Here is a 21,822-nt window from a genome sequence, read left to right as displayed (position 1 = left end):
CTGATGGTGACAAAGTGAGCCCCGTCTCTCCCTGCCCCTTCCTGCCATGGTTCTTACTCGCCCTTCTGCTTCAAGTGCAGCCAGTTGAGAATCACCATCTGTTCTTAGCTATCCATTGTGTCCAGTAACTGCTGGAACCGCTCCAGTCCCGGGATCTCCTAGGAGCTGGAGGGGCAGAGCCCAGTGCCCCCACCTCAGACAGAAGACCCCTTCTTTTAATTCCTTCTACTGCTACTGCCTTGATAAGAAGCACCCAATCTCTCCCTCATTCCACCACTAGTCCCACTGCACTTTGGGCAAATATGCGATGAACTGAATCACAGACCAAAGGAACGGAGGAAAATTTGGTCTGAGCACTTTTTTGGAAGCAGGGCCCTAAAAAATGTTGAAACTCCAGGCATCTGTATGTCACCTGTGAAGAGGCTATAAACCTAGAACAGCGGTTCTCGCTTTACTATCCTGTGCCTCAGTTTCCCATCTGTAAAGTGGGAATAATAAAGGGTATTGACCTGATAGGTTTGCCTGAGGTTAAACGAGGGAATATATATTAAGAATTTTCACTAATAACTAATATCTAGTAAGTGTTCAATAAAAGTAGTAATTCTTGTTGTTGTTATGACTACTGTTACTCTCTGGAGTTAGCACTTGGCGGGTGCCTCGGTGGCTCAGTCGGTTAAGCATCTGCCTTTGGTTCAGGTCATGATCTCAGGGTCCTGGGATTGGGCACCGCTTTGGGCTCTCTGCTCAGCGGGGAGTCTGCTTCCCGCCCCCCCACGCCTGCCTCTCTGCCTACTTGTGATCTCTGTCTGTGAGGTAAATAAATAAAATCTTTTAAAAGAACTAAACAAAAACCAAGCAGGAAAAAAAAAACCCACCTATTTTAGAGAAGTTAGGAAATAGACATTGGCAGACTGGCCAAAATCCATTTTAATTTTTCACTTTTCAAAGCAGACTGTCAAATGAGCCATTTTGTTTGAAGTAGAAATTAGTATTTTAATTGCATTTCCACCCTACAGAGATTTTTCTTTAAAGAATTAATTGTCTTCAGAAAGTCAAATTTTGGATCAGTTAGATTTGTGGCATTTTTGAAAAATATTTAGATTCTTCTCAGTGTCTTCTCATGCTCTGTGAATTTGCAAATTCAAAAGGAAAAAGTTCATGTCCTTGACTTCCTGCTAAAGGATGCCAGCACTGATACTGTTAATAAACAGCCCTAGTAAAACAAGCATAAACCTTTTGTGAGAACATTCCTTCCTAGAAGGAGTTGGTTTGCCCTTTCCCAAGATTTCGATTTTGGTGAAAATTCTTTCAGACATGTCTTGGCCAGAAAACGTTCTTTCGTTTTGCTCTATATCCATGTTAGTGAATGTTGCTTCTACCAGAGGCAACAAAATATCGCAATTCTGAAGTAGTGATCGATTTTAAATGAGAAAGGAAGCTGCCACATTGACAGAATCTTGGACCATCTATTTGAAGATGATTTTCTAAAACAATACACGTAAGACTCCTCTTGCAATAAGTTATGCTAAATGAGTGAGAGATTATTAATGGAAGGAGACCCTGAAATCATCAGCAAGCGTTTGTCAGAGGAAGATTTTGTTTAGTGAAATAGTAAGTAGGCAGCTCTGAACTTTTAGCAAAGAATTAGGAGTGTTGATTGGATTTTCTTCTTTGCTTTTAGCTGTATGACAAAATTAACACAAAATCTTCACCACAAATCAGGAATCCTCCGAGTGATGCAGTACAGAGAGCCAAAGAGGTAAGTGATATATTTTATAAATGTGTCTGGGAGTCGTATTTGCTACCTTTATTGAAAACATTTCCGCTGCACAGTAAAGAGGTGGTTTTCTTGGAGTCACAATGGACCATACAGTCAGATTTAGTATTTCTAAGTTTATCACTGGACATTTTACATACAGGAAAGAAAGAAAAGCCTCAGGGACAACAATGCCTCGATTTCTAGTTCTGGTTCTGCTCTGTAAACTTGAACATATTAATATATCAATTGTACTTCTCTTTTTTTTTTTAGTAAGTTATTTTACTGCGCATGGTTGGAAATAGGCTCTGAAAATTTGAGTTGCTTCTTTAAGACAGTAGTGTTTGGAAGTTAATTAAATATCTATAACAAGTATACTGAGTTCAGAGAGAAGTCACTTTTATAAATTATCAGCTAGTGTACATGGCTGTACCTGTTACCAACTTTTTTTTTAATGTTTTTAAATGTTTAAATGTTTTTTAAAGTAAAGATTACTTTAATACCTAACGTGAGGCTCAAACTCACAAGCCCGAGATCAAGAATCACAGGCTGTGCTGATTGAGCCAGCCGGGCACCCTGATTTTTTTATTATAGAAATATGATATTGCAAAAAGTTTGGATAAGTAAAAATCCATCCATAACCCCAGCACCCTAACACAGTAATTTTCATTTCTGTGTATACACTTCCTGTCACTACCATTTGCATATAAATTTTATTTTTTTGCATATACATTTCATGTAGCTGCAATCAAAATACATCTTTTCTTACCTGACTTTATATAATCATTTTTCTAATGTTTGTACTTGGTCTTCATAAATATAAATTCTAATGAAGGGTAAGTCTTTGTTATTACTAAATTATAATGAATTAGCAAGTCCTCCATCATTAGACGTGTACTTTTTTTCTTTCACTTTTTGATGTTATAAAAGTCCGTATGCAAATTAACATTTCCCTTTGAAAGCAGTTTTTATACAGTGAGACTACTAAGTGAAAAGAGTATGAAAAACAGAATTCCTTCCCTACCAGATTTTAAACACCCATGCCTGCCCTAGAGAGCCTCGCATATTCACTGAGAACCAAGACCAGCCGTGCTGCTGGATCTGCCCATGCGGTCAAGGGCACCAGCCAGCAGCCGTTCTCTCTGACTTAGGGGACCACACCTTGCTGTTTAAAAGTACAGACCTTGAGAGTAGCAGGGACCAGAGAGAACACATGGTTTCATCCTTTCATTTCACTGGTAGAGACACTCAAAGCATAAAATATACTGAGGCGACTTTGCTTATTATCTTCCTTACACAATATGAATTAACCGCATAACCAGCACTTGCTAAGGGTTCTTTTAGATAAGAAAGAAACCTTGTAGTGTTTGTTTGGTCTTTTTCCTTCTTCCCTGAGGAGGTGATTGAGTAGCACTTAGGTATGCCTGCAAGATCTAAGCCTTAGAGGTCCTCTAAATGATCTCTTAATGCTCCTTCTTGCCCCAGTATTAAGATTCTCCAAGATGATGTGAGAGATTACTCTGGGTGGATGACTTGTGTGCCCCTGACATCCAGCCCTCCTGAAGCCATCTTTGATTGGCTCAACTTTAGGAGTGCAATATGTATAACTACTCTGTGAGTCCAACCATCTATGGTTAGAAGAACCGCAGTAGTATGTTTACCCTGAGGTTGGGGGAGGGGGTGGCGGGGCAGGACAACAGAGGCTTTTCCCTGGTCTCCTGTCACATACTCAAATTTTAAATGGAGAAACTCCATCCTGATGGTAACAGATAACTTTTAGAGTGGAAGGAGAAGTTTTCAGTGGTTTTGGGTTTGGGGTTTTAACTGTTCCCTTGGATTCCCTGGCAGTGAACACTAGGAAGTGTTGGCAGAGGCGTGGTTTCCGCTATGTGAGGAGATGTGTGCAGAGAACACAGACTCTGCCAGGCTGCAGGAAAATTACTGAAGTGTTTCTTTTCTTTAAATGGTTCTTTATGTGAGCCTGTGTCATTTTAATCTTTCTCAAAGGAATCAACTGTTTTGTTAATGTAAAAAAAGCTGCTCTTAACTTTGATTACAGATTCATTTTGATAGTGAGTTTGGAAAAAGATTTGTAGAGATATTTGCCCATTAAGTTAGTTAAGTGACTTAACACCTGTAGTAAATATGCATTGCAGACTTGTCATTTTGTTTTGTATTTTTCGATAACCTTTCGGGTTATAGTTGGGTAATTGAGTCAGAGAAATTATAGCAATTTGTTTTATTTTTTTATTACCATCAATAGTGTTCTTTTATATTGATAACCTTTAACAAAGTGATGAATTTTTTCCAAAGTAATTGTTTCGCCTGCTGTAAAAAAAAAAAAAATCTATTCATAATTTCTAATTTAAAAGAATTCTCTATTTTCTAAAGCTGGCGTCCTGTTTATACTGTTCTACATCTTGCTTATTTTTTAGGTATTGGAAGAAATTTCATGTTACCCTGAGAATAATGATGCAAAGGAACTAAAACGTATTTTAACACAACCTCATTTCATGGTAAGTACCGATTAAACTTCTCTAGAACTAAAACCTCACTTTCAAAAGAAGTTTTAATAATCCTCCTAAAATGTGGCTGTCTTCATCAGATATGGCATTACTCATATAATAGGAGACTATTAAGAGTACAGTACCAGGTAATACCAAATACATCAAGATCCTTTTTGTTTACTTTGTGTCATAGTTGTAAAGATGCTATCCCTATGGTCATCACACAAGGGATTTGCCTCCTGCTAGGATAGTTCTTAAGTCACCAAAACTGTGTATGGTATTTAAACCACAGAGAACTCAAACTAGAGATGGGTTTCACTTGAAAAGATCCCAGGTGGGATCTTTTTCACCTCTGATCCCAGGTTGTTTAGTGGAGGAATTCCATCACTTGATGATGCAGAACTCTTACACTCTCTGCACTCATTTCTACTGTATGGAAACCGGGGACAGCACCTGTAGTTAGCCAGTTACAATGCTAAATGGTTAAACAGAACTCAAAACGGATGAGATGCCTTTCTGTGAAAGAAGGTCCAGAAGTGTCTACTGAGCTGCAGATCAAAAGCATGATTACAAGTGGAAATTTATGTTAAATATAACATTTTTTATTATGTTCAGTTAGCCACTGTATAGTACCTCATTAGTTTTTGAATATACCATTTGTAAAACATTAGCCACAGGGGGTGCCTGGGTGGCTCAGTTGATTAAACATCTGACTCTTGATTTCGGCTCAGGTCATGATGTCAGGGTCACAAGATAGAACCCTGTGTCAGGCTCCATGCTCAATAGCGAGTCTGCTTGAGATTCTCTCTCTCCCTCTCCCCCTCCACCCCACTCATGCTCTCTCTATCTCTCTCTCTCAAATAAGTAAAATCTTTTTTTAAAGATTTTATTTATTTATCTGACAGAGATCACAAGTAGGCAGAGAGGCAGGCAGAGAGAGAGGAGGGGAAGCAGACTCCCCGCTGAGCAGAGAGCCCGATGCAGGGCTCGATCCCAGGATCCTGGGATAAAGCAGAGGCTTTAACCCACTGAGACACCCAGGTGCCCCAATAAATAAAATCTTTAAAAAAAAAAAAAAGCTAGGCAAGATTGGCAGAGGCCAGACCAAGTCAGGTCTTCCAGGCTGTGACAAGGAGTCTGGATTTTCTCCTGATCGCAGTCAGGCAACACTGAGTGACTGTGAACAGGAAAATATGATCAGATCTGTGCTTGAAAGATCCCTGGGGCTGGTGTGCAGAGAATGGTTTCTGGTGGGGATGAGAATTAAAAGAGGCTGTGGTGAGAGGCGGTAGAGGCTTGCGAAAGGCTGGAGCTGGTGGGAAATGGGCAGGCTGCAATGCAACATGGAGATGGTTAGACACAACAGGACTTGCTGATGGCTGGGATGTGAGGGAGTGTGGCTAAGCCCATTTTACAGTTCAGAGAGGAAACTGCCCTGGAAAGGTAATGAGGCTTGCTAGACGTCACTCACCTAGTAAGTGGTCTTGCTGAGGTTCAAAACCCAGATCCTGTGGGCTCCAAAGCCTGTGCTTCTAAAAGTTGGTTGACCTGTCATGAGGGTCCATTTTCCTATAAACTTGAGCTCACTGGTCATTCCCAAATAAGCATATGTTTAAATAACATCCCATGTAGAAAATATACTTCTGAGCTATATATACTATGTTAAATAAACTTTTAAGTGCTGGAGCTTTTATCTTATAAGCATTTTAAAGTCATGGTTTCAAAATCTTGGTATTTTTAAAGAAATATTAATAGCTTAAAGGGAAATATTGTAATGCTTATGTTTTTATTATACTGAGGTTTGGGAGTTATTCTTAGCATAGTTATCATTTCACACTTACTGCCTCAATTATCTGGCTTTTTCTTTGCTTTCTGATCATTAAAACATGAAGGTTTAATATTGAATTACCTGACACTTAAAATATAGATACTTGTGAATATTAAAGTAATTAAAGAATAAAAAGGAATAGGTTTGAATTATTTTTTAAAGTCTGTATTCTAGGGGCATGTGGGTGGCTCAGTCGTTAAGTGTCTTCCTTCAGCTCAGGTCATGATCCCAGGGTCCTGGGATGGAGCCCCACATCAGGCTCCTTCTCAGCAGGAAGCCTTCTTCTTCCTCTCCCACTCCCCCTGCTTGTGTTCCCTCTCTCAGTGTCTCTGTCAAATAAATAAATTAAATCTTTTTTTAAAAGTCTGTATTCTATCTTTAGAGGTCATGATAAAACATATCACACTAATCCCTTTTTCAATTATTCCTTTTGAAAGACTTTTTTTACAAAAGAATAAATAGATCCTTTGCTTATTGCAGTTGTAAAATATAAAACATTATAAAGACAAACATTAATAGAAGTGAAAGTTAACAAAGTTAATGCTTTTTTCCTTTAGGAAATAAGATCTAGGGGCGCCTGGCTGGCTTAGTCAGTAGAGCATGTAGTTCTTGATCTTGGGGTCATGAGTTCAAGCCCCACACTGGGGATAGAGCCTACTTAATTAAAAAAATAAAAGTGAAAGAAAATATCTGGAACAGAAGAATTTAAAAGCAAATCTGTATCCTACTTTCTCAAAAAAAATAAGATGGTTAAAATCACCTTAGATTATGATGATATTATTTAGTGGCCCATTGTACGATTGATAATTAAGAAGCCAGAGGAGCCACTTTTCAACCATAAAATTCATATTTTTCCTGCTTATTTTAAAGCAATCAGATATTTTTTCACTGTAGTCTCAAGTTAATTGATTTGTCCATGTCCTTGCTAGAGTACAAAAAGTGAAAGTATTTCTTTCCTATTACACGATTCTTATGTAATTAAAACTAATAGCTATTTCAGCTTATTACCAATTGCTCAATTATACCTCATAACATATTCAGAGAAAAATATCAAGACTTAGATTTTTCCAATCTTTTATTCTGCATATTCTTTTTCCTTTTTTAGATTTTATTGCTTATTTTGGAGAGAGAGCATGTACATGCACGTGCTAGCAGGGGGAGGGACAAAGGAAGAGGGGGAGAATGAATCCTCAAGCAGATTCCCTGCCCAGCTGAGCAGGAAGCCGTTAAAGAGCTCCAGCTCGTGACCCCGAGATCGTGCCCTGAGCTGAAATCAAGAGTTGGACACTTAACTGACTGAGCCACCCAGGCACCACTTGTATATTCTTTTTTACTGGCTTCCTTGAACAATCTATAAGTAGCCCCTTTTTTTCGGTTTGCATATACATTCGAACTTTAGGGGTAAGTTTTATTTTTGACAGCAGCCTTGACAGTGGCAAATCATGCTTAGCATCAAGTATGACCTTATTCAGTGACCTAATTTGAGTATTTTTCTGTTGAAGTTCTATGTGGGTATTATTTTGTGATTGTTGGGACTTAATCCTTCCTTAGAAATAATACACTAAATACAAGTGTTTGCTTATGTAACTTAAAAGGGTGAGTAGAAATCATTTGCAAAAAAGCAGCATAAACACTTTCTCCAACCCATGTGACGCGTTCTCCTGATGAAAGTTTGGTTCTTTGCTTGCCAGGCTCTACAGCCTCCAGTCATACAAAGCCTGTCTTTGAAAGTTCCCCAATTATGGAAGCTACATCTATAGTTGGTATGACGAACCTAATATTAGCCGAGGAAGTTTTTGAGTTTATCTCTCACTGATTTTTGCTTTCTGCCCTAAATGTTAGTCTCTTAAGTGGCCACAGTTAACCCAGGAAAAGAAGGATTTACTCCCAGAGCCCAACCATCATACTTGGGCCTGGGGTACCAGTGCATGATGCAGCCAGGGCAGGGATCCAGAAGCCAAGGTCCCCAGGGCTTTCATGGAGCCCTGCACTCAAGTGGTGCACTGTTCTGTGCCCAGTCACCCAGACCCCAGGTTAGACCAGCCCTCTGCGGTCTTGAAAGTAGCCGCCATTTCCCTGAGAAACCCAAACGCATTATCTCCAAGCACATGCTCTACTGAGAGGACAGACCAACACCACCTTCTGTACAATTTTGCTGCATTGTTACCTTTTAGTTTTGCCTCGTATGCATGCCTTTCAGATTAGAATAGCCAAGTCATGACTTTAATAAGCTTTTTAATTAAATAACTTAATTTGAGATGCAAAGGGTTATACTTTTAAAGCAATTTTAATTGCATTTCATGATCTCCGGATATTTCATCGCCATGCGGATCACAGATTAAAATAGAACGGAGTTTGTAGTTAGCACACGAGAAAGTAGAATCTGTGCAGAGCTCCAAATACGCTGATATTCAGCCGTAAAATTCTCTTTGAAGGAGAAATGTTCAAATATTCATGGCTATTAAAAACTTTTTTTCTGGGGGCGCCTGGGTGGTTCAGTGGGTTAAGCCAATGCCTTCGGCTCAGGTCATGGTCCCGGGGTCCTGGGATCAAACCCCACATCAGACTCTCTGCTCGGCGGGGAGCCTGCAGAGCCAGCCTCTCTCTCTCTCTGCCTGCCTCTCTGCCTACTTGTGATCTCTGTCTGTCAAATGAATAAATTAAAAAAAAATTTAAAAAATATATATATATAAAAAAAACGTTTTTCTGATGACACAGAAAGGACAGTAAGCAGAAGAATATCCTTTTTTAGGGAAACCAGGGGTCTTGGTTATCCAGTTTCACCAAGAAAGCATATGCGGGTATCAATACAAAGAAATCACTTTTTCTTTGTTTGTAGGCTTCGCAAAAATATTGATGATAATAATTGTCAACTTATTTTTCATTTGGGCAAGGGCTCCAAAAAAGAAAAATAACAAAAACATTACATACATTTAGACTTTGAGCTCCATATTGTATGTGATATTTTGGAAAATTACATTTTTTTCGGACACACCGGTGTGTCTCTTCATTCCTTTTACTAAGCCATAGGTTATAAATTATCTTCATCCTTTGGTTAATACTGTCCAGAAAGATATTTGCTCAAAACTCCAATTATTGCATTGTTTCTTTTTAAATGCGTTCCCATTGTAAGCCCTAGCCTAAATTTGCCACCTCTGTTTACAGATGATTCCTTCTACTTAGTTCTTTGAAATTGTATTATGTCTGCCTTTATTTGAAATAATACATTTCTCCTGGCATAGTGCTATTATTAATATTTCACTTTCTTCATAAACTACCAGGCCTTACTTCAGACTCACGATGTAGTGGCTCATGAAGTTTACAGTGATGAAGCATTGAGGGTCACTCCTCCCCCCACCTCGCCCTATTTAAATGGTGATTCTCCAGAAAGCGCCAACGGAGATATGGATATGGAGAATGTGACCAGAGTTCGCCTGGTCCAGTTCCAAAAGAACACAGATGAGCCCATGGTAAGTTTTCTAGACTCTAAAGTCCCAGCCGGAAGTAGGGCTCCCAACTTCAGCCTGTGCTGCTCGGAGGTGGGGAGGGCATGAACAGTGTGAAACGGTCTGTCTCCAGCTCCTCCACCACCACCTCCGAGCCCACACCCGGAGCTGTTCCACCTGACAGCATGCCTGAGGCTCCCCGCCCCCCACCTCTCCTTTCACAAATGTTCTGCATTTGTGAAAAGGACCTACCTGCTACAGCACTCCAGGAAAAACCTCTGGGGCACAATTTGAAATACTGGTATCAACAAAGTGAATGTCTAATGACATTGTGAAAAACATCTTCTTATAAGATCTTTGGCCTTCTGCAAAATGAGAGGAAGACTAATCTGGAAGGCCTTCTAAGAACTGAGCAAGGTGGCTAAAATAACATTCCTTCCATTCACATCTATCTCTTTGATATGAATTCATTTCCTCGGGGGGTAGGAATAGCGTTGGAATAGAACTGACGCTGAACCCGCCTCGTTGTCACAGAATCCTTGTACATGGGGAAAGGAAGATCGAGGAAAGACTCCTTGGAGTGAAGCGAGCAAAGTGGGGCGTGGGGCAGTAGGGCAGAGTGGAGACCGTCCAGGCCACCCAAGCGGCATGTGCAGAAGCCCGTGGGTCAGAAGGGCTCTTCTGGATGGAAAGAGGGCACCACAGCTGCAGTATAGAAAACAGGCTGGCAGGAACAGACACACAGAGTGTTGAAAGAATGTTAAGGCATGTTAAGGACTCTGTTCTTTATCTCAAAGACAGTGGAGGGCTATTGAAGAGTTTCAAGCAGGGAGAGATCAGAGTTGCATTTTAGAAAGACCGCCCTCCAGAGAACGGATTAGACGGGGAGGAGGGAGGCTGTGGGGAGACCCGTGAGGAAGTTATTGGCTTGGGACCAGGGAGAGCAGTTGGAACTGGGAGGTAGAGGCGCAGATACCAAATGGAAAGAGGTGAACAGACTTAACAAAAAAGTAAAATCAATAGACCTGGATAACAGACGGCCAGTGGGGACAGAGGGAGAAGCAGTTACCAAGGATGTCCCTTAAGCTTTAGGTGTTCACAGCCAAATGGCCGGTGATGCTACCCACTGAGATAAAGACCATTGGAAAAGTTCCATGTTTGGGGGAGGAATCCTATCTTAAGGGGGGAAAAAAAGCCTTGAGATTTATGCACTCCTATCTTTCCCTCAGAGCATAGAAAAGGGATATTGCAATATAGAAAAACAAATTCCCTACTTAAGAAAGCTGCCCAGTTGCTTTCCAGATTAAAGGGAGAGCTACAGAGCAGTGATTCTCTGACTGTGATTTTCAGAGAGCCCTCAGCTCTAGAGGTTTCTGGCTGTAACTCTCATTAACTGATCTCTGCGCAGCATTTAAAGCAGGCAGGGGGCATGTGAATCACTTCACCCCTTTTCAGTGTCATCCAAACAACCCTTTGGCTTAAGCACACAGGCAGTAGCAGACTTTGGGTGCCGTGGGCAGATCACTTCAAGTCTGCTCGTACCTTGCTTAGCAATTATTGCCAGATGCATACTTGACTAAATGACCCCCCAGATCCCACCCTGCTCTGAAAGTCTAATACCCATTTATTCATATTACGTATTCATTCACTCATTTAGCAAATGTTTGTTAAGTGCCCACTATGCGCAAATCACTATGTTGGATGCCAGTAATGTAGTGGCAAGAAAGACACAGCCCCTTCCCAGAGCTCACTTTCCCCAGGGCTGCCAACATCAAATAAATAAGCAGTTTAGCACAGTTTGCTAAACAGGAAGAGTTAGTGATAGAGCTGTAGAGGAGAAAAGACTGTGTGCGAGAGGCAGGAAGAAGTGGTCACGTTCAGCCAAGCAAAACAGACAGGAAAGCTGGAGGGGATGGCAAGAAGGAGGCCCAGAAGTGTCCAGTGATTATCATATTCTAAAGTGGCCCAGTGACATTTGTATGATCTTTCCTGTGGAGGCTCACTACCTAAACCCACAGGCTGAGTAAAAGTGTATCCCTCAGTTACTTCAGAACGCATAAAATGACCAAGTCTCCCCTAGAAGTTTCCTTAAAGAAGCCCTTCTCTGTTCTGTCTTTGCTCCTACCGAAAGTGTGTATTCTCCTTTTGACTGGTTGCCGTAAAAAATGGAAATTATTTGGTATAAAATAGATATTTTCAATAATGGAATACAGTTCTCTGTTACATTTAATACAGCTTCATTTTCTTGGTTAGTTGTCTTATTAAAAGCATTATATTGCTGTTCAGGATATATCTATATGATCTCTTTTGCTTTTTGGACCTTCTTTAATGTGTCCAGCTATGTTAGATCCACCCTGTAAGGATGATATACTCCCATCACACCCTTGTTTTCCCATTGGCAACTTCACCTTGAAATTACTCTCAGTTGATTGAGACTCCCTCAGTTGCAAGTGATAAAGACCAAAGTTGAACTAGCTTGGACGATAGGGGAAAGGCTTATGTAAACAAGGAAAGGCCTGGAGTCTATCCCAAGCTGGGGGTAGCTACGTTCATGGCATCCAGCCCAACCTGGCCCAGTCCCTTCCCTGGAGTTTGGGAACTTGGGAATGGAGAGAATGTGAGTCAGTTCCTCTCTGCAAAGAAATGTTTGGGGCAGACAAAATAATAAATGTTAACTGTAGTTGGTTTGAGGTGAACATCCCCCTAGTCACGAGAGACCCTGCCTGTCTTGTCACTATTGTCTGTTCACTAATGAATAGTCTCATTCATTATGTGCCTAGCCGAGTACCTGCCCACATAACAGGATCATAATAACGTTGGTTGAACAGATACATGAATTTATTAATTTCAAGGATTGAAGCCCCATCATACTATCATTTCCCTTATGAAATTAGATTTGAGTTCCACATGAATTTATAGCATTTCTCCAGGAACACCTCTCTTGGTAACGATACATGCTGATTGAATACACAAGTTCGAAATGAAACTTGAACATTACAGTTGAACATTGGGACTAGAAACATTTTGATATACCAGTTTTTCACATTGCTTGCCCACCACTTCTAAGAACTGAAAAATAGGAACCAAGCAAAGTTATAGTTTCTGGAATTGTGCAGATTCCAAGTCTAAATTATAAAGGCTCAGATATTTTCATGAACCTTTCCAACAGAGTGTTGTTCTCCAAAGAAGATAAGACCGTCCCCCTACCCTTAATCATCTCAAATTCAAGACCAGTTTTCACCAAGGGAACCTGTTAAAAATATAGGTTTCTGGGCTCCATTCCAGACTTCCTGAATCTAAATCCAAGGAGTGAGTTTAAGAGACAGTATTATTTAAAAGGTCCCCATGTGATTTTTAGGATCAGCCAGGTCTAGTCCAAAAAATGTGCTTATGAAAGTTTATCTTATAATAGAGAATAATGGGAAAACAAAAAGTAATCTCTGTAGACTAGTAGTCTGGCATTAAATATGTGGAGCTTCTACTTCTGGCCAAGATGGAGTAACAAGGACCAGATTTACCCTCTCACCTGAAATAACCAAAAAAACATTTTTAAGCAAATGAAATTACATAAAAGAACAGTTTTCAAGACATTGGACATCAGACAACAGAGGAAAATGATCCCTAAGAGACAGGAAGCAAACAGGGTGAGCCCTATGATCGCCTGACCTTATTGACTTGAAAGAGTTTCCAGGCCACAACACAGGAAGGGAGAACTGAGGCAGAGCAGGCAGTTCTGAATTGAGGACACAGAGCTGAGAATCCAAGGTGACCTAGGCACCTAAAGTGCACAGGACAGAGGACCAAAGAAGAGAGAGCTGCACAGGAAGAGAACCCCCAGAGATCTGTAGAGGGTCCCCCTGAAGTATTCGTTTGAGTTATGATCAGTGCATTTATGAGAGGAAACTACCCAGAGCCAAGGAAAGACCATCCAAATGGTCCAAAAAGACCATCCAGTACCCAACACTCACTGCCTGTTAACCACCAGCTGGCCTGGCAAACGAATTCATGGCACAGTGTATAGAGTGCTCAGGAAAGTCTTGTCTCAGTAATGAGGAATAATTAGCCCTAGGCTCAGAATTGCTCAAGACCTGCCTAACAAATCATGAAAGCAAGACCCAAAGCATCAAACTAATTGACCCAAGTAAGTGAACTACATCCCAGAACAAAGCCTAAGAATATTTGTAAGAATAAAAAAACATCTAACATGCAGCAAAATAAAATTCACAATGTCTAGCATTGACTCAAAGATTACTAGCCATGTAAAGAAGGGGGACAGTATGACCTATAACATAGTGAATAATCAATCAAAACTGACAGACCTGACAAAGATATTAGACTTAGCAGAAGAATACACTATGGGATTAATGACAGATCAGACATTTGAGAAGCAAAGATTAGTAAACTCAAAGATACAGCAATAGAAATTATGGAAAATGAAATACAGAAAAAGAATTTTTAAAAATGAAAAACGCAGGGGCCTTGGTGGCTTTGTCGGTCAAGCATCTGACTCTTGTTTTCAGCTCAGGTCATGATCTTGGGGTCATGAGATCAAGCCCCAAGTCAGGCACCATGCTGGTCATGGGTTGTGTGAAACCTGCTTAACATTTTCTCTCTCTCAAAAAAGGAAAGAAAAGCATCACTGAGCTCTGGGACAACCTCAGGCAGCATAACGTATAGTTAATTGGATTCTATGAAGGAGAAGAGAGTGAAGAAGAGAGAGAAGGATATTTGAAGAAATAATGTTTGAAAACATTCCAAACCTGATGAAAACTATAAATCTGTAGGTACAATACCACCATGAACCCTGAACCCAAGAAACAATACCAGGGTACATCTTAATCATATGGTTTAGAAACCATGATAAATAGAAGATCTTAAAAACAGATTAAAAAAAAAAGAAACGTGGCATACAGAGGGACAAAGATAAGAATGGCATCAGACTTCTTATCGGAAACAATACAATTGAGAAGAGCAGTGTCTTTAAGGTACTGAAAGAAAAAACCTTGAGAGGTTTTGTCTTAGAATTTAAAACCCAGCAAAGGTATGTTTCAAAAACTAAAGGCAAAAACATTTTCAGACATACCAAAACTGAAAGAATTCAGTAGACCTACAGTGTAAGAAATGTTAAAGGATATTCTTATCATTTAAATCTCTTTAAAAGACAATTGGCAGTTTAAGCAAAAATAACAACAATATGTTTGGGGGCTTATTACATGTAAAAGTAAAATGTATAATTAGCACAAAGGTCAGGAGAAAGGAAGTGGAACTATACTCATAAAAGTCTCTTATACTATATGTGACACTGTATAATATCACTTGAATTGTGATAAGTTAAAGATGGATACCATAAACCCTGAAGCAACCACCAAAACAACAAAACCAAATTATAGCCAATCAGACAACACAGGAGAGAAAATAAAGTAAAAATAAGCTAATCCAAAAGAAGGCAGAAAAAGAGGAAAAGGGAAACATGGAACAGATAGAACAAGAAAATTAAATAGCAAGAAGATGTATTTATACCTGACTATGTCAGTAATCCTATGAAATGCAAGTAGTCTGAATTCCCCAAATTAAGAAGCAGAGGTTGTCAGGTGGGGGAGGGGGACAGACCAATTATATATTGCCTTCAAGAATTGCTTTATACATAAAGACAGATAGTTTCAAAGTAAAAGAATGGAAGAAGATATATTATGATGGCATTAAACAAAAGGAAGCTGAAGTGACTGTATTAATATCAAAGTGTATAATTCTCAGACCACATTGTGATTAAATTGGAAGTGAGTAACAGGAAGACCTTGGGAAAACTCCCCAAGTATTTGAAAACTAAATAACACAATTCTGAATAACCCGTGGATCAAAGAAGAAATCAAAAGGGAAATTAAAAAGTATTTTGAAGTGAATGAAAATGAAACAACAATATGCCAGAATTTCTGGGATGCTGCAAAAGCAGTACTTAGTGTAACACTAGACACCTATATTAGAAAAGAAATATCTTAAATGACCTCAGCTTCTACCTTAGGAAACTAGAAAAAAAAAGAGCACATTAAACATAAGGTGAGTGAAAGAAAAGAAATAATAAAGATCAAAGTGGAAATTAATGAAATAGAAAACAGAATAGAGGAAAAATCAATAAAACAGGCTTTTTCTTTGAGAAGACCAGATTGATCAGAGAAAAAAGAAGACATTAATTACCAATATCCTGCATAAAATAGTGACACTACTACAGAATCTGCAGACATAAAAAAGTATAAGGAATATCTTATAAACAACCTTACACCAAGAAATTCAGTGACTCAGATGAAATGGACAAATTCCCGGGAAGGCAGAAGCACACCAAAACTCACTTAAGAAATGCACTGAATTGCCCTATACTATTTAAAAATTGAATTTGTAGTTAAAAACCATTCCTCAGGGGCGCCTGGGTGGCTCAGTGGGTTAAGCCTCTGCCTTCGGCTCAGGTCATGATCTCAGGGTCCTGGGATCAAGCCCCACGTCGGGCTCTCTCCTCAGCAGGGAGCCTGCTTCCTCCTCTCTCTCTCTGCCTGCCTCTCTGCCTACTTGTGGTCTCTGTCAAATAAATAAATAAAATCTTAAAAAAAAAAAAAAACATTCCTCAAAGAAAACTCCAAGGTGGCATTACTGGCGAAATCTACCAAACCTATAATTCTACACAAACTTTCCCCAAAACATTGAAAAGGATGGAATTCTTCCCAACATTGTTGTTGTTGTTGTTAGGTGGCTAGCATTTATTATTATTAGGTGGCTAGCCTTTTTTACCCTGATAGCAAAACCAGTTAAATACAGTACAAGAAAAGAAAACTACAGAATGGTATCCCTCCTGAATATAGATGCAAAAACTCAAACAAATCCATATCTTAACAAAAGAAGAAGACATCATGACCAGCTGGAGACTAACTCAAGAATACAGCTCACTTATCATCATCCAAAGCTAGGGAAAAAATGCAGTCCATGAATGGATAAACAAAATGATACATCCATACAGTGGAAGACTCAGCAAGGACAAAGAGTGAACCATTGATACATTCAACAATGTGATTAAATCTCACACTGTGAATTGTTAAAAAAAAAAGCAACAAAAAAAGAGTGCATACTGTGTGAGGGGTCATAGCATAGGCGAAGGGGGTACAGGGATGGGAGTAGATTACCAGTGGGCACAAGGAAATTTTTCAGGGTGATGGATATAGTCATGCTCCTCATTGTAGTAATGGTCTCACATATGTAGTGTTAAATTTACCAAATTGTACACCTTAAGGGGCACTAAGTTATCTCAGTGGGTTGAATGCCTGACTCTTAATTTCAGCTGTCATGATCTTGTGTGATCAAGCCCTGCGTCAGGCTCTGCGCTCAGTGTGGAGTCTGCCTGGGATTCTCTCTCCCTCTCCTCTATCCCTCCTGCTCATGCTCTCTCTCTCTCTCTCTCTCTCTCAAAATAAATAAACAAATCTTTATTTTAAAAAAAGCACAGTATGGAATGTATGTATCATTATTATAGCAATCAAAATACCAAAAATAACATTTTTGTCCTGGCATGGTGGAGTAACAGACGGTTTTCCTCCTTCCTTCATTTTCCATATTTTCTTGAATGTTTTCCTTACTTTTAGTAAATAAAATTATCTACAATTATCACAAACATAAAAAAGAATAGTAATTCTATTTTACTTACCTTTTTACAGGGAATCACTTTAAAAATGAATGAGCTCAATCATTGTATTGTCGCAAGAATTATGCACGGGGGCATGATTCACAGGCAAGGTAAGTTTCATATGTGATTCTTTCCCTCCTTACCTTTTTATTCCTATAGCCTAGTGGAGAAAGTATTGTTTATGATCCATATAAACAATCTGTTTACTCTGTGGTCCACATAATGATCTATTTATCTATCTTTGGTTTTAATCACTGTTGGTCTCATTTGTTTATATTCTTCTGTACATGCTCCAGCCTGTGTATAAGGGGGGGAGGGTATATTACAGTTCTTTTACCAAACATCTCTGAATTACTGTTTGGATCCTGACTTTAAAAAGACCATGGAGGATAAAGTAAATATCCTACCCCGCCCCTGGATATCTGGAAGGCATCTATTCTGAGACATAGGTACATACATAATGTACATTCATTTATGGATATAGATATGTAATGACAGTTGAAGAATTTCTCATTCATGCAGGAATGAGATATACTCTTTCTAAATTAGGAAATTAGGGGTGCCTGGGTGGCTCAGTGGGTTAAGCCTCTGCCTTCGGCTCAGGTCATGGTCTCAGGGTCCTGGGATTGAGCCCTGCATCGGGCTCTCTGCTCAGCAGGGAGCCTGCTTCCCCCTCTCTCTGCCTGCCTCACTGCCTACTTGTGATCTCTGTCTGTCAAATAAATAAATAAAATCTTTTTTAAAATAAATAAATAAAAAATAAATTAGGAAATTAGAGTTTGATAAATAATATAAAAATTAAATGATAAAATAAGAGATAGCAAATCTAGATTAAGTTTTTAATACCTGCCACAGTAATTGCAGTCCTTCTGAGAAAGGAACCCACTAAGGCCTGAGGTAAAGAAAGAATGAGTTTATGAGAAAGGGGAACTTTCATTAACTCTTGGGTGGGCAAGATCTGCACATTCAGGCCTAGCCTCGTCCTTGGAAGGGCTGAGTTATAGGTACTAACATTGACAGGCTGATCCAAAAATTAGGCTTCCTTTCTTTGAGATGAGGGGTTTTTTGTTGTTGTGTTTTTTGTTTTTGTTTTTGTTTTTGTCCTTAGCACCTCTTTACTTTTTCCTTAACCTCAGAGAGCAGGAAGTAACCCTGGAAGCATTTTCATGTCTTCCTGACCACTGATGTCCAGCATTGCTGCTGCCTACAGGGGAATCTTTAGAGGCTGCGGGAGTAGACTGCACTCATGTGGGAGAATTGGTTTTAGACTCCAGGATGAATTTTCTGTTTCTTATTTTTAATAAGTTGCTATAAATTCAGTAAAGCAGGGGTACCTGGGTGGCTCAGTGGGTTAAAGCTCTGCCTTCAGCTCAGGTCATGATCCCAGGGCCCTGGGATCGAGCCCCACATCAGGCTCTCTGCTCAGCGGGGAGCCTGCTTCCTCCCCTCTCTTTCTGCCTGCCTCTCTGCCTACTTGTGATCTCTGTCTGTCAAATAAATAAATAAAATCTTTTTTAAAAATTCATTAAAGCCACAACATCATTGTTTCCATAGTCTCTTTTTCTTATATTACCATGTGACTAGGGTCTGCCATCTCTGATTGAAGTGGTGTTGTGGACATCCTCCTCTTAGTCTTATTTTTGAAAAGTAGCTTTCTCATGATTCCCCGTGAAGAGTACCATTTACTGTAGAATTTTACTTAGATGCCTTCTCTTAGGGCTGAAGATGTTCTCATCTATCCTTAGTTGCTGAGCCTTTTAATTATGATTGAGTTGTGAATCTTATCAGATGCTCTTCATCTGCTGAGATGATCATTTGGAGGTTTTTTCCCTTTTATCTATTAGCATAGTGAGTGACTTTGAAAGATTTCCTAACGATAAACCCCTTCTGCATGTCTCAGATAAACCTAGCTTATTCATTGTGTGTTATTTTTTTTTTTTGTATGTACTGCTGGATTCTGTGTGCTGATGTTTTATTTAGAGTTTTGGTATTTGTAATTATGAGTGAGACTGGCTGGTAGTTAATTTTCCTTTCTTGTCTTGCTCTGTGGGGTTTTAGTTTCAAAGTTACGTTGCCTCATAAAATGATGTGGAGAGCCGTCTCCCTTCATGAGTTCTCTGAAAGACTTTGTAGAATATTGGAATGACTTGTACCTTTAAAATATGGTAGAACTTCCCTATAAAACTATCGAGGCCTGATGTTTTGGTTTTCATTTTGGTTTTTTTAGAAAAGACTTTTTTTAAAGGAAGCTCTACACCCAATGTGGGGCTTAAACTCATGACCCTGAGATTCATGAGATCAAAAGTTGTATGCTCTATCAACTGAGCCAGCCAGGCACCCCAGGAAAGACTTTCTTTTTTATAAAACTGCCTCAATTTCTTTAACATTCATAAGGTTATTCAGGCTTTCTATATCTTGAGTAAATTGGAAAATTACATTTTTAATGCACTCTGATGATCACTATCTTTTAATTGGCAAGGTTAGTCCATTAATATTTATTGTGATGAGTCTGTCATCTTTTTTATTTATACTTATCCCATTTTTTAATGGATTTTCTTGTTCATTTTTTGTTCCATTTTTTTCCCCCTGGGAGTTTAGAATTTCAGCACTCTACTTAGATCTTTTAGGTGGTTACCTTGAAATTTTATCATGTGCAATTAATATTATGTTTACTAGAGGGAAATAGTATCTTACCCCACTCCCAAAGACATTGGAAACTAAATCTGATCACACTTTCGACTTACATATTATTTTGCCCAGCATTTTGTTCTCTCCTGTTTTAAATTCACAAATTTGCAATTACTAATATGACTGGTTTTGTTTGGATTTACATAAATGGTTGTGGTTTTATTTACTCCCCATTCCTTCTATCTTATGTTATTTCTAGTATAGTTAACATACAAGTGTTTGGTATATTAGTTTCAGATATAAACTTACCATTCCTTCTCAAATTACAGACCATCCTTTGGGGAGCATTTTCCTTCTTCCTAAAGTACATCCTTAGAAGTTCCTTTAGTTCTAGTCTCCTGTTGATAAACTCCCTCAGGTGGTATTTATCTGTAAATATTTTATTTCATCCTCAATCTTGAAGATTACTTTTGCTGAGAGCACAATCTTAGGTTGATGGTTACCGTTCTGTTATATTTTGGCATCCATTGTTTGACATTGGAAAGTCTGATGTCACTACAATTGTCCTTGAATTGTAAGTGATCTCTCCTTTCTCTCTGGGTTTTCTAAGAACTTTGTCTTTAGGGGGTGAAAAAATCTTTGTCTTTAGATGTTCTGTAGTTTCACTACCTTCCAACATGGTTTTCTCTTTATTTATCCTCTTTAGGATGTATTATTCTTCCTGGATCTGCATAATCATGTTTTCATCAGTTCAGTAAAGTTTACAACCATTATTTCTTCAAATATTGCCTCCTCTCCATTCTCTGTATTCTCTCCTTTTGAACTCTACTAGACATGTGTTAGACATTCCCTCCATATCTCTTAATTTTTTTTCCTATTTTCTTTATTTCTTGTCTCTTGTTTTCCCTGTCTCATTTCCCTGTCCTGCATTCTAGATAATGTACTTGGTTATATCTTCCAGTTCACTGACATTCCCTTCAGCCATATCAGAATTCCTATTCAACTCCTCCATTCACTGGTTTCTATCACCAGTTATAGTTTTCTTTTCTAGAAGTACTAGTCATTTGTTCTTAGTTTTATTTTCAAATCTATCTGTTCACATCTGATAATCTCGTGTTGTGTGCTCATCCTTGCAATTAGGTCCTTTATTTTTTTTCTAATATTTAACATGTGGCTATTTTATATTCTGTGTCCGATCATTCTAGTAGCTGTCCTCCTTGACAATCTAAATCTGTTTTTTCTCTTTCTGATGACTTTGCCTTATTGTATGTTTGGTGACCTTTGTGAGCTCATTGTTTGTTCTAACTAATGGAAGTCCTGTGGGCCTAGACTGGGTACACTTTGTTTGTTCCCTCTTCTACTAACTACCATGGAGTGCCACCAATCTGGATCCTGCCTCCCTCCAGATTCCTGGGCTCAGTTTCTGTCACTTGCCGTTGGCCCAAGGCTCAGAATCCGGCTAGCAGGCACTGCTGCTGTGGCATCCACCCTTTCCACTGTTTCATTCCACCCTTCGTTCGCCACCACTCTGGATTCAGCTCACGGGTCCTTATGTGCAGCCGATGGTGGGGGATGGAAGTAGGCAGTGCTCTTAGGAATTTGTACTCCTTAGCGGCAACCCCATCGGGATCCCTCTCACTCTTGAGAGCTTTTTCTGTATCTTCACTTAATAAACTTCTATCGCTTTATTTACCCCCCCCCAAAAAGGAATTTGTATTCCTTTTGTGAGACTAGTAATACTTCAATAGCTGTGCCCTAGATGGGATACAGGTATAAGAAAGTCTTCTAGTGACTAACCAGCCACACTAAGAAACAAAAGTCCACAGATTTTTATTTTATTATGTTAATTTTCAAACACGAGTAGAGAGAATAGTGCAATGAGTTCAAGTAGAGAAAAGTGGAAAGAAGAGTTCAGCGATCACCTGCGTACCCATAACCCACTAGAATCACTGTTACTTCACAACCACACCAATGTCATCTGTACTTCCTCTACT

General features: G+C 39.2%; 1 protein-coding gene across 13 annotated transcripts in view; it reads left to right on the top strand.

Moving 5' to 3' along the window:
• CASK (calcium/calmodulin dependent serine protein kinase) overlaps positions 1 to 21,822 on the top strand; it is a 354,889-nt gene that overhangs the window by 295,672 nt on the left and 37,395 nt on the right. For all 13 annotated transcript variants that reach the window (XM_032842480.1, XM_032842489.1, XM_032842484.1 and 10 more), the window contains 4 exons: positions 1,682 to 1,759; positions 4,192 to 4,272; positions 9,373 to 9,561; positions 17,232 to 17,310. In XM_032842480.1, coding sequence (XP_032698371.1) covers positions 1,682 to 1,759; positions 4,192 to 4,272; positions 9,373 to 9,561; positions 17,232 to 17,310 — 427 coding nt within the window. The remainder of the gene's footprint in view (positions 1 to 1,681; positions 1,760 to 4,191; positions 4,273 to 9,372; positions 9,562 to 17,231; positions 17,311 to 21,822) is intronic.

The sequence above is a fragment of the Lontra canadensis genome, unplaced genomic scaffold (assembly GCF_010015895.1).
Source record: "Lontra canadensis isolate GAN:19392208 unplaced genomic scaffold, GSC_riverotter_1.0 scaffold131, whole genome shotgun sequence".
In the NCBI taxonomy this organism is placed as follows: Eukaryota; Metazoa; Chordata; class Mammalia; order Carnivora; family Mustelidae; genus Lontra; species Lontra canadensis.
The sequence above is the reverse complement of the archived record's forward strand: the minus strand, read 5'-3'. Positions and strand labels throughout refer to the sequence as shown.